We start from the raw sequence: 14,427 nt of genomic DNA, 5'->3' as shown, positions 1-14,427 counted from the left end.
ACGGACACGTCATAATTAGAAGACTACTTACTGAGAGAGCCCATAAGGTTTGCTATCCAGGTGGGAGAATGAGTAGGATAATTAAGGTGTTGGACATGAGGAAGAAACATGCAAGGGAGTTAGTCGTGATCATGAGGATGAAGTCTGCATGGTTAGCCTAGTGGCTGTGTGCTTCGCAACCATATGCCTGGGGATGGAGTCGTAGGTTCAATTCCCGTCGATGACGCGAGGAGCTTAAGGATCTTCCTCAGCCAAGTTAACCGGTCTTGGGCATGGACAGCAGGTTTTTTTCCACCAGTTTATCTGGGGTTTTTCATCCTGCAAGCAGGCAAACCGGTCCAGTGAACACACGGATTACAGTCAGGAATACTGACCCAGCCATAGGTCTGATTTGTCAGCTATGCCGGTTCCAGAGCCCAGATAAAATTTGGGGGGAACTGAGATGGTGCCATACCTCCCCGTAAAGCGGACTCATGGCCGTGTATCATCATACGATTATTATTATGGGGATGAATGATCTAAGCGGACATAAGGACATGGAACAAACATCAGGAGAATATTGAGATGAGTGAAAGATAAGTTTAGTAGGAAAGGTTGTCAGTATGTTCTTGAGGTATGAAGATGAGTTGTGCCAGAGTGCCAAAATCATGAATGGTATTCTAGCAAAGCTGTGTGAGGAGAAGGGAGTGCAGTTTGTGGATGTATGGCATGCAGTTGAGGGAAGAATGAAATTATACAGGCATGATGGGTTGCATTTAAATGGCTTTTGAATGAGTATACTGGAGAAAGTGTTGCTGGATGGAAGTACAGCGTATGATGCGTGCAAGAGATCAGAAGAAAGAGATGAAGGGAAAAATCAGGAGTGGTATTGAAGAGACAGAAGTGCTTGGCAGTGAAAATAGTAGTAGTATTGTGAGAAATGAAGAGAGAATGGGAATGCAAGAGAAATGGGGAGGGTGAAGGGACTTGGGTGGACAGGGGAGACATGGCATAGGGAGAGTGGATGTTGAAAGTGGCAGTTAATGTGTGTGTGAAGATGGAGTATATTGTGATGTGGGTGGAGAAGTTGAGACTGAGCAGGTAATGTGGTAAGTAGTGATAAAGGTGATTAGGCAGGTGTGGTGGGGAAATCACAACTAACATGTGGCTTGGATAGGACTGGGCTATAGACAAACAAATACTGCTGTGTCTGTTTGTCTACAGCTGTTTGCTGTATTTGGATAAGACTGGCTATAGATAAACAAAGAATTTGTAAACAAATACTGCTGTGTTTGTTTACAAATGTCAGAAGTATCAGAAATAAGGGGGATGAGATGGTTTCATTGATTGTGTTTATTCGCCCCAAAATCATTGGAATAATTGAAACATGGTCATATCATAACGGGAATAGAAATGGAAGGATACAGTATTTTTCATGAGGATAGAAAGAGCAAGAAGGGAGGAGGGGGTGCTGCTGATGATAGCAGGGGAATTAAGTCCACATAAGGTAGACATGAAATAGGAAAATAGTGGCAATGATTATGGGGCAGTGTGGTGTAACATGGAGATTGAGAAGAAGATATATTTATGTTATTATAGGCCTGGGACGTGGTGGGTGGTGAAGAAGAAATGCATAAATAACTTGGATTAGTGAACAAAGGAAGGGTAATTATTATGGATGATTTCAATAATGGAAGTATAGATTGGAATGAAGAGATAGCATTTGGGAATAAGGAAAATGAATTTCTTGAGAGAGAACTATCTCAGACTGGAAGAAAGTGTGAGACCCCCTCTCACAATTGCATCCGCTGATGAAATGATCAGAATCTAGAACTCTTGATCCTCGCATGCCCTCCTTTACATGCTGTCTGAGATAGTTCTCTCTCAAGAAATTCATCATGAAAGTGATCATGAAGTAATCACCTGTGTTGTGGCTATTGTGAGGCTATGCAGACTTTTGTGAGAAAAGGATATATGTGGAATTATAAGACTGGTGATTGTGACAAGCCGAGGAGTTGAGGAATTAGAAAATAATTGCTGCATGGGAACTGACAAAGAAATATGTAACAGCATCAGTGTGTGAATGTATTCTGAAGGCCAAAAGGATGAATAAGTTAGGTGTAAAATGGATGAATATGGAGCTTAAGCATGAAATCTGGAAAAAGAAAGTACTTTGGAGGAAGTATAAGATGAATAATGGTAATCATCCACATGAAGAATATAAAGAACAAGCCAGGAGAGTGACTCAGGAAGGAAAACAAAAGTAGAGTATGAGCAGAAATTGGCAAATCAGGCTAAGAAAAACCCTAGAGTTTTTTTAGATATGTGGCAAGTAAAAGGAAGAATGATCATGTAAAGATGAAGTTAAGGGATGAAAGTGGTAGAATGGTAACTGCCAGAAGACATTGTTGAGTATTCAGTGATCAATTTATAAGGGTATTTCATCCTGATCAGGGTGGAGTCATGAGGAAATTAAGTGTAGAGGACATAGGAGAGGATGGCTTAATTGTGAGTAAACAGGAGGTATTCGAGGAAATAAATAAACTTGATGTCAATAACGTGATAGGATTTGATGACATATCACCATGCATCTTAAGGGAATGTTCCAGGGAATTGGCAGTAGCATTGACATGACTGTTTAATAAAAGTCTTGCAACAGCACAGGTTCCAAGGGAGTGGAAGAAGGGTAAAATTGTGCCACTGCATAAAGGTGGTGATAAGGCTGTAGCTTCAAATTATAAGACAGTCTGTGTATCTGGAGTTGTGGTGAAGGTACTGGAGAGATTGGTGAGAAGTAGTATACAGAAATGGACAATGGAGATGCATATATAGTGATGTACTTAGATTTTGCAAAGGCATTTGATAGACTGTCACATGACAAGCTCTTAAATAAATTGAAACAGATGGGATTGGTAACAGATATCTGAGTTGGATCAGTGACTGGCTGTCAGATAGGTAACAAAAAGTTGTACATGGGGGGGGGGTGCGGTATCCTGAAAGGTCACTAGTGATGTGTCGCAGGGGTCAGTTTTGGTGCCATCGTTGTTCAATTTGTATGTTAATGATATTGGGTTGGGTTTAACTAGTAATATGCAGCTATTGACAGATGGCAGATTTGACTTTGTAAAATGGGATAAGATGGTGGAAATAATGGAAAAGACTGGTATAGATTAGAAGGACAGAAGGGTAATTATTTCACTATATGTGGGACAAACTGCCATGGTATGAGACATATGGTACAACAGAAATATATGGTATGAAAAAGCAAGAAGCATGAATCGCAAAAGAAATTTAATTCGAGCTAGAGGCAAAGAAGATAAAATCCTAATGAGATGGAAAGAATACATTGAAGATCTATATGACAAGGAAAATAGACAAAATGAGTTGCCATTAGAAGATATAAAGAAGGTAATTGAAGATGATCTAGGTCAGAGATTTTGAAGACAGAAGTAGAAATGGCCATTAAAAAAATAAAATGTGGAAAGGCAGAAGGAATAGATGAAATACCTGCAGAATTCCTGAAATGGCTTCAGAAGAAAGGAACCAAAGAAATAACCAAAATAATGAATTTAATTTATAACAAAGGAGAATTACCAAAAGATTTTATGACCTTAATATTTATATCTATACCAAAGAAAGTAATGCAGTGAACTGCATGGATTTTAGAACAATAAGTCTCATTCCCCATGCATCAAGAATACTTATGAGAATCCTAACACGGAGAATTGCATCTAAGGTGGAAGAATTTCTTGGAGAAGATCAGTTTGGTTTCAGGAAGAGTAGGGGAAACGAGATGTGATTAGGCTGTTAAGAATAATAAATGAAAGAAGTCTGGAAATGAATAACGAGGTTAAAATATTTGTTATATAGATTTTGAAAAAGCTTTTGACTTTGTAAAATGGGATAAGATGATGGAAGTAATGGAAAAGATTGGTATAGATTGGAAAGACAGAAGGCTAATTATTTCACTATATATGGGACAAACTGTCATCATGGGGAGAGACATATATGGTATAACAGAACCAGGTATCATTGGATGAGGAGTAAGACGAGGCTGTTCTGTTACCAATTTTGTTTAACATGTATTCTGAAGCAATGTTAAAAAAGAAGCACTGGAGAATTTGGAAGAAGGAATAAAGATTGGAGGTAGACAGATATTTGCAATAAGATACGCAGATGAAAAGGCATTATCAAATACTGAAACAGGACTACAACATCTGTTGAACAGATTACTGGAATCCTGTGTCAATTATGGAGTGAAAATTAGCATAAGAAAAACAAAGGTAATGAAAATAGCAAGGAAAGAGACAAATATGGATATCAGAATAAATGGGAAAAAATTGAATCAAATAAAGACATTTAAATATCTAGGAAGTATGATTAGCAGTGATGGAAGATGTAAAAGCAACATAAAAGCAAGAATAGTGATGGGAAGAGATGCCTTTAATGGAAAATGGAATTTATTCAGAAGTAAAATGGACAGAAACCTAAAAATGTTGTGTGGAGTGTGTTGCCCTCTATGCAGCTGAAACTTTGACATTGAAGAAAGAAGAAATTAAGAGGAGTAAGAGAAGGCTGTTCTCTGTCATCAAAATTTTGGAAAGCCTTGAGATGTGGATTTGGAGAAGGATGGAAAAAATCAAATGGACAGATAAAATGATGAGATGTGTGTGTAAGATAAAAGGACCTCCTAGATGAGTCTTTGACTCCATGAGGTCTTGTTTTAATAATAATAATAATAATAATAATAATAACTAATGAAGAGGTCTTAAAAAGAGTAGAAGAAGAAAGAAGTCTGTTAAAGAGGATAAAAAGAAGAAAGGGAAACTGGATCATACATATTCTGAGAGGAAATGGAATCATCGGAGATGCCATCGAAGGAAAAATAGACGGAAAAAGACCCAGAGGAAGAGAAAGGAAAATAATTCTAGATAACATGCTGAATGGAGATAGGTACACAACCTTGAAAGAAAGAGAAAGCTCAGAACAGAAGAGTGTGGAAAGAAAGTTTTTGCTACTAAGAGAAGAACCTGCTCAATTGCAGAATACTTAAGAAGATGCAGCTGTTGGCAGATGCAAAACTGGGGAGAGCAATGCAGAGTCAAGTGGATGTTATGGCCTTACTAGAGGACCTGAATACATTACATGAATGGGCAGGTAAGTAGAACCGTTGGTTCAATGTTGCAAAGCATAAGCTTTTGAGATTTGGTAAGCAATTCTATTCTGCCTCTGGTTGGTGACAGTGATCATGCGGTACTAACTTGGGAAGTGGCTAAGTTTATGAATGTTCCATTCAAAAAACGTTACAAAGCAAGAAATTATACCCAACTGAGGAGCATAATGAGTTCAACTGAGTGGTATCAGTTGCTGGATATTCCTCAGTTGGTTATAATTTCTTGCTTTGTAGTTCAGCATGTAACCTTTTCTGAATGGAACATTCATAAACTTACTCACTTCCCAAGTGAGTACTGCATGAACACTGTCACCAACCAGAGGCAGAATAGTTGTCTTTAACTGAAACATCCTCTGACATCATAATCAAATCTAACCCTCTTTGACAGAGTTCCTTCTATCACAATCTGCTTGAGGAAGTTGTCTCACAATAGCTCAGTAAATTTGGTTTTATTTTTCTCATGGGATTTTACTGCTATCCAGATAAGGCAATAATATTAAACCTCAATATTCTTGTTATTGGGTGTATGAACTTTACATTGTATTGTCATCTTTCAGTTAAAGCAGGTGATGTGTAATATTATGACCTTTATCCTAAATGTGACTGAAAATTACATCATTTATACTCTGAAAATAGTTTATTGCAACACATAATCACATAATTTGTGTTTCTTGGGGGGGGGGGGGGGACCTCCCCTCGATGAGTCTTGACAGACTTTATGTTCTTAGGAAGGACCTCCCACGATGAGTCTTTTGACTCCATGGAGGCCTGAATAATAATAATAAATACTCACCTCTGAATAATCAGAGAATGCCAGCCATCATTTGTAGTATCAATATAAACAGTTGTTAATTCACCACGAGAAAGCCATCCCAAATTCCATACCAAACGAAGATGGCCATTTAATAGGCCTACTCCAAGATAATCATCATCTTCTGTTATTACCTAAAAGAATAACAGTAGAAATAAATCAACATAAATGGTTTTAATATAAGGAACCAATTTAATTAAATTTTTTTTTTTTAAATAACGAAACCTGTGGTGCGTTCATAATTAGAAGAAACACACGTATAAACCACAGTGAAAATTATTTAATTGTAAATATTTCATCCTAAGTATCTTAGGACATCATCAGTACAGTATTTAAACAAAATTAGGAATAACATACAGTTAGGGCGCATGATTACAATAGAATCTCATGAAAACGTGCATAACGTGCTAAAGTAGTACAAAAAAAAAAAAAAACCCGTTAATTATTTAACACAATTTTGTATGATAATTTCCCATACTTTAGGAATAGTAAGAACGTCGTTGCGGTTTAGGTTTGGTTTGTGTAGTAGGGCTTCAGAACTTTCTTTGTATAAACGTTCATGTTTAAATAAAGATCTATGTAAAAGTTTAGCCTTTTCCCAATGGATCCTATGGTTTGGATTTTCAATTCCGTGTTGAGAGAGGCCAGATTTCTGCGGTTTAAGACGACGAATGTGGTCTTGATGTTCCGAGATGCGTTTCTGAACAGACCTACCTGTCTATCCAAAGTAAGATAATTTGCATGAGCATGGAATCTCATAAACACCAGGTAACATCAAGGGTGAGAATTTGTCCTTAGGAGAAGGTAATAAGTTGTAAATTTGGTTGATAGGTTTGTAAGTAGTGGCAAAATTGTATTTCTTCATAATTTTAGAAAGACGTTCTGAGATGCCGTTAACGTAAGGTATGGGAATCCTATGCACTTCTTCCTGTCTGGTTTGATGTATGCAGAAGTGACTGATTTTTTGAGTTGTTTTGGGATTATATCCATTTAGGATGGCTGTATTTTTGATAACTTCTAATTCCTGGTTTAAATATTCTTCAGAGGAGCAGAATTTGTGTGCTCTGGAAACTAGTGATTTAATAATGCCAGATTTCTCTAAAACTTAAGACATACCATGCAAGACCTCCTAGAATTTATGGCTTACCTAAGCTACACAAAACTAATGTTCCACTTAGACCTGTCGTAGACTGTATCGGCTGTCCAACGTACAAGTTATGAAGATTCTTATCTAACCTTCTCTGCCCTCACATAGGCCACTCAGTCTCTTCAATCAAAAATTCTACTGAGTTTCACACAAAAATTAAAGACATTCAACTATCAAAAACTGACTTGTTAATCAGCTTCGACATTGTCTCCCTCTTCACAAACATTCCCCATAAAGAAACAATAGAATTACTAACTCAAAAATTTCCGTCTGATATAGTTGAATTGTTCAAGTTTGTTATTGCATCAGTTTACTTCACCTGGAAAGGGCAAATTTACAAGCAAGAGGAAGGAACAGCAATGGGATCTCCTTTATCACCAAACCTAGCAAATTTGTTTCTAGAACACCTTGAGGAAAAAATATTCACTTTTGAACAAAAACCAAACATTTGGCTAAGATATGTCGATGACGTATTTGCAGTATGGAATCATCCCGAACCTGAATTACAACTGTTTCTAGATAAAATTAACCTTCTTCATCATCGCATCAACTTTACGTTAGAAAAAGAATCTCCACAGGGTATCTCTTTTTTGGATTTACACATCAAAAGAAAAGAAGACTGTTCCATCGCCACGTCCGTCTTTCGCAAGCCTACATTCTCAGGTCGCTACATTCACAATTCTTCTGCTCATCATCCATCTCAGAAATCTGGCATTATTAAATCACTAGTTTCCAAAGCACACAAATTCTGCTCCTCTGAAGAATCTTTAAACCAGGAATTAGAAGTTATCAAAAATACAGCCATCCTAAATGGATATAATCCCAAAACAACTCAAAAAAATCATCAGTCACTTCTGCATACATCAAACCAGACAGGAAGAAGTGCATAGGATTCCCATACCTTACGTTAAAGGCATCTCAGAACGTCTTTCTAAAATTATGAAGAAATACAATTTTGTGAAAAAAATACAATACAAACAAACCTATCAACCCAATTTACAACTTATTACCTTCTAAGGACAAATTCTCACCCTTGATGTTACCTGGTGTTTATGAGATTCCATGCTCATGCAAATTATCTTACTTTGGACAGACAGGTAGATCTGTTCAGAAACGCATCTCGGAACATCAAGACCACATTCGTCTTCTTAAACCGCAGAAATCTGGCCTCTCTCAACACGGAATTGAAAATCCAAACCATAGGATCCATTGGGAAAAGACTAAACTTTTACATAGATCTTTATTTAAACATGAACGTTTATACAAAGAAAGTTCTGAAGCCCTACTACACAGACCAAACCTAAACCGCAACGACGTTCTTACTATTCCTAAAGTATGGGAAATTATCATACAAAATTGTGTTAAATAATTAACGTTTTTTTTTTTTTTTTTTTTTTTTTTTTTTTTTTTTTTTGTACTACTTTAGCACGTTATGCACGTTTTCATGAGATTCTATTGTAATCATGCACCCTAACTGTATGTTATTCCTAATTTTGTTTAAATACTGTACTGATGATGTCCTAAGATACTTAGGATGAAATATTTACAATTAAATAATTTTCACTGTGGTTTCTTCTAATTAATAATTAATTTAATTTTATAGCTCAGTGTTTTATTTATACCTGTGTGCGTGCACGCAAGAGTCCTACTCACAAAAGTACCAAAGATTAGAAACAATAGAAACCTGCTCGAGAGTCACGGCATGAGCTGTTGATAATTCAATAAGTAAAGTAGTATTACACTAGGCAGAGAAAGTTATCCATCACCTAAAGCATGGTATCAAAGATAGTGTAGAAGAAATTCACATTCTTTATCAGGTTGTTAAACAAATCAGATGAGTTGCAGATTTTTCTTGAACCATATTTCAGAGGTATAGACTAAGACAGCAAATCATTCAGGCTTGATACAATTTACAGAGCTAATGTTTGTGTAAAAGCATTTCTATATTTATTATTATTATTATTTTAGCCTACAAATGAGCATATTTGAATGAATTACATAAATATCATTAGATGAAGACATGCAATATATAATGCTAGACAAGAAATAATAATATTGTCTTAATACTTTATGTATGTGATATATTATCTTCACAACTAGGCTATATTTACTCGGCAGAGAGAGAGAGAGAGAGAGAGAGGTCTCTAAAAGTTATAGCTCAGGGCCACAGCAACCTTAAATCTGGCCCTGTCAGTAGCCCATAATGCATAGCATGCTTCTTTTCAGATGTGTGTGTATTTCAGATATGCAGTGAATCCCTAGTATAAATAGAACATGGGACCCTCTAACTGGAAAAGAACTGAGTTTGCTTCTTGTCATGAAAAGAGGAAGATTTATATAGGCTTTTCAATTGAAGACTAGTTCACTGATCTCATAGAGACATAGCAGGATTTTTTTCATCACACATATGTTCAAATTAGCCAGAGGTGCACATGCAATTTATAGGCAAACATACTATTAGTAGCAGTAGATGGCATCATGTAGTTGGAGTGTGGTGTTGTGTAAATGAAGATTAAGTAGTGTAGATGTTGGATTGTGTGGAAGAGTGCCATTCCATGATTAATCCTTGGACTCTTTAGAGGTGTTGCATAATAACAATAATTCTATGCAATGAAATCTTTGCAGATGTGTATATTGTTGTCTGTTATGGGAAAGGTCAGTGATCCTTTCCATAATGCATAGCTACACACACACACACACACACAAAAAGAAGTGTGTTGTGCATTATCGGATATTGAGGTAATTTGCAAAGTGAACAGCATCTATGTACAAGTAGCCTAGTCGTGACAATATTTCATATACAAAATTTGCTTAAGATTAAAAGAAATATAATTTCTTGCTTAGTATTATTTATTTTACAACTAAGAAGAAAACTGTAGGAAGTTTCTACACCAGGGGCAAATGCTGGTCTTGAAATTCATGCTTGCTCTTGTTATCATTCAGGGAGTGAGAGGTGTGATTGAAGTCTGATTAGCGGAATAATGAATTACTGACCATTTAAAACTATATATTTAGAAATTTATGTACATTTAATCATACAAATACAACTCTATCTTTTTCAATTTAGCTACTTGAATACAAATTCTACCCTACAGTTCTTTATGAACTGGTCAATAACATAGTCATAAAAAGTTGGTTGTAACTTAATTTTTCCAAGCAACACGTACACTTGTAAAGGCTGGCTGAAGCTCACTGGCTAGAGCTGCGTCGACTGTGTATATGGCCTGTGTTTAAGCAATAGAGTGAGACGACGTAAAATGGCTATGCGTGCGCATGAAATCACAGTGCTGCTTTGAGGACCTGGAAGCTCACACAACCAAGCAAGCCAAGATAGCTTTGACTAGACGAGCAAGCATCGGCCTTCGATACACAATGCAAAGCTCAATTATTGCTGAGCAAGCTTAAGACGTCTTCAGTCTACAAAAATAAAAGCCTAAATGGAATGCTTATAAATGCATGCATTTATTAACAAAAAAAGTTACTTCTTTCTCAATTAATGAGCTGGCATAGCAAGCATGGAGAATTCGCCACTGTTTTCCACTTATTTATAAAGTAAATTATACAAGAAATTATATTCTTGGCAAGTATAAGCCAAATAAAGTTGAGCCATGAAGTACAGTATCTTTGTGACTAGGTTACTTACAAATTAAGGCTGTTGACTTCACACAAACTAAGAAGAAAACTGTAGGAAGTTTCTACACCAGGGGCAAATGCTGGTCTTGAAATTCATGCTTGCTCTTGTTATCATTCAGGGAGTGAGAGGTGTGATTGAAGTCTGATTAGCGGAATAATGAATTACTGACCATTTAAAACTATATATTTAGAAATTTATGTACATTTAATCATACAAATACAACTCTATCTTTTTCAATTTAGCTACTTGAATACAAATTCTACCCTACAGTTCTTTATGAACTGGTCAATAACATAGTCATAAAAAGTTGGTTGTAACTTAATTTTTCCAAGCAACACGTACACTTGTAAAGGCTGGCTGAAGCTCACTGGCTAGAGCTGCGTCGACTGTGTATATGGCCTGTGTTTAAGCAATAGAGTGAGACGACGTAAAATGGCTATGCGTGCGCATGAAATCACAGTGCTGCTTTGAGGACTTGGAAGCTCACACAACCAAGCAAGCCAAGATAGCTTTGACTAGACGAGCAAGCATCGGCCTTCGATACACAATGCAAAGCTCAATTATTGCTGAGCAAGCTTAAGACGTCTTCAGTCTACAAAAATAAAAGCCTAAATGGAATGCTTATAAATGCATGCATTTATTAACAAAAAAAGTTACTTCTTTCTCAATTAATGAGCTGGCATAGCAAGCATGGAGAATTCGCCACTGTTTTCCACTTATTTATAAAGTAAATTATACAAGAAATTATATTCTTGGCAAGTATAAGCCAAATAAAGTTGAGCCATGAAGTACAGTATCTTTGTGACTAGGTTACTTACAAATTAAGGCTGTTGACTTCACATCAATTGCCTTAGTGTCCCATAATGTAAAGCACACTTCTTTTCTGAGATGTATGTTGCTATGCATTATGGGATGATATTTCATGTGCAAATGCAAACTTTGTTTGCTCACACTTGGGTCAAGGATTAAGGGAGAATATAAGTATATAATACATTTATATAATAAAAGAATATAATATATTTTTCATGCAGAGTTGTGAATGATTAGAATGCCTTGCCTGAGAGTGTGGTGTCTGCAAGGAGTTTGAATGTGTTTAAGACACGGTATGATCAGCTGTGTGTGTGATAAAAGGATCTCCCAGATGAGTCTTTGACTCCATGAAGTCTTGGGGTAATAATAAGTTCTTAGCAAGTATAATTAACTTTGCAGCCAAGTGGAAAAACTTTCTAGGGCTATCTTGGATCCAGAGTATTTTGACAATAAGGTCATACTTATTATTATTATTACAGTAACCTTCACATGGAGTCAGAACTCATCATGGGAGGCACACAACATGTCTATCATATCATCATCATATTGCTGACATGTTCCCTCAAAGGGTGTACAGGATATGATAGTACTACATGAAAAACTGTGAACATTATTAGATCTTATATTTCTGTCTTCTAAGGCACTTTTTACTGTATCAATCCACCAACATCTTGGTCTTCCTCTGGGTCTTTTTCCTGCCAACCTGGCAGAGAACATTTGTTTTGCTAATCTTCCATTCTGTTTAAGTGACCATACCATCTGAGAGTAACTGTACTAACACATTCTTGGATGCTAACAATGTCAAGTTCTTTTCTAATGTTCTCGTTTTTAATATGATATTGCCATTGAGGCCATTTGTTCACATCCCTAATCTTTCTCAGGAATCTCATATCTGTGGTCTCTTGGTCAAGTGTTTTATTTTTAACCCAGCTCTCAGATCCATAAGTTAAAATTGGCTTGAACACTGTCCTGTATACAGCTAATTTAGTGTTTTGGCTAATTTCTCTCTTATTCCATATAAATTTATTCAGTTGACTTCCTACCATACCAGCTTTGTTGATTCTGTTTGCTATTTCCATATTTAATTTATCATCTTCACTAAAAATCATGCCCAAGTAGCTGAAATGTTTTACTTGTTCTATAGGTTCTCCATTCACAATGCAGTCGATACTTTCAATGCTTCTGCCTATTTTCATTGTCTTTTCTTGTTATTGCTGATCTTCATACCATATCTATTACAACAGTTATTCAATTTAGTCAGAGAAACTTGCAGACTTGTACTGGATTTATTTAGAAATATAACATCATCTGCTTAAAGTAAAGAGCTGAGATTAACATCTCCAATTTTGATAACAGGTTTAATACCACTTCCTTCATAATGTGATCCATATAGATAATGAATAACAGAAAGGATAATGTACATCCTTGTATGACACCAGATTTAACATTAAATCATCTTTCTGTACTTTAATTCTAATTGCTAACTTACAACTCAAAGACTAAATATTGCTTGATATAATGCCCCATTGACACCATACAATGGTGTAGTGTTTTGAATAGCTTTTCTCTTAGCACCTGGTCGTATGCCTTTTCCAGATCTTTGTTATATTCCCATGATTTCTCAACTATTTGTTGTAAAGTGAAAATCTGATCCTGACAGCCTCTATATTTGGCCTGAATCCAGCTTGTTCTTCACCAAGCTTTCCTTCCACAGTCCTTCTCAACCGTTTCTCAAGTATACTTGCATAAATCTTACCAGGAACACTCAGTAGAGAAATACCTCTGTAATTCTCACATTCAGTTTTATTTCCCATTTTATATATGGGTGCTATGACAACTCTACTCCAATCATCTGGAATTATCCCTCAGTCCAGGCCTTCTGAACTATACAGTGCAGCCACTGCAAGACTTCCATATGTGAGCAATTCTGGTCGAATATCATCTACCACCACTGCCTTTCCACATATCAGGTTTCTGATGGCTTTTTCTACTTCAAGTATGGATATGTATTCCTGATTGCATACTTGTTGAGTTTTTTTACCACTGTGCAGTTACTGATTGTGTCATTTAGCAATTTTTTGAAGTAATTACTCCATACATCAAGGATATCTTTGTCTTCAGTTTTCATGTCACCTTCATCATCTCTGATTCCTTTCAACAACCTCCAGAATATCTTGCCACCTTCTTGATATTTATTTTCTATGTTCTTACTAAAGTCTATCATATCAAACCTTACAATCGTTTACACTACACGTTCACAGTGCACTGTGACAATACCTTTCACTCACCAACAACTTCCAAGGATGGCCTCGCATTCTTCTCATTTTACTTCTGGTAAAATCCCTTAACTAACTTCAAGGTCTCTATCTCATCTCTTTTCTTCTCATCCAGCAAACTCTGTTATCTACATTCCCTCAGCTACTCTGCATAACCAACATTCCGATATAACTTTGGTCATTTGTTTTTGGATCTTCTCCATTGTTTTCACATTACAATGAAAACCAGGAGGCAATGCCTCATACAAAGGCACTGCTACCTCATCCCTACATGTCAATGTACTTAGTGGAATCTTCACAACACTTCAATGTGCCCTTTGAACTTTAATCCATTGTCTACCATCACTATCTTGAAATTCATCCACTTCCTGAACCATATCTTGACCAATACAGTATGTAGCCTTATTATTATTATCATCATCACGGGTGTCCTCCCGCGATGATATAAATAAGTTATATGATCATAAGTTATATAAGTTAAAGATCATATAAATAAGTTAGGAATAACAACAGTCATTGTTATTCTCTTATTAAAAAAAAGGGTGGCACACCATTTGGCAACTCCTATAGGTAGAGATGACCTGCTAATGCTTCTGC

At 36.3% G+C, this 14,427-nt stretch overlaps 1 protein-coding gene across 1 annotated transcript in view; it reads right to left on the bottom strand.

Moving 5' to 3' along the window:
- Nucleotides 1–14,427, bottom strand: part of LOC150094618 (protein eyes shut homolog) — a 190,900-nt gene that overhangs the window by 13,397 nt on the left and 163,076 nt on the right. Inside the window, exon 6 of the mRNA XM_090411607.1 lies at nt 5,946–6,097. Within this exon, the coding sequence (XP_090267733.1) occupies nt 5,946–6,097 (152 nt within the window). The remainder of the gene's footprint in view (nt 1–5,945; nt 6,098–14,427) is intronic.

Source organism: Typopeltis vanoorti, chromosome 21 (assembly GCF_054136105.1).
Source record: "Typopeltis vanoorti isolate ZY-2024b chromosome 21, IOZ_Tvanoo_1.0, whole genome shotgun sequence".
NCBI lineage: Eukaryota > Metazoa > Arthropoda > Arachnida > Uropygi > Thelyphonidae > Typopeltis > Typopeltis vanoorti.
This window is presented reverse-complemented; position numbering and strand designations above follow the sequence as displayed.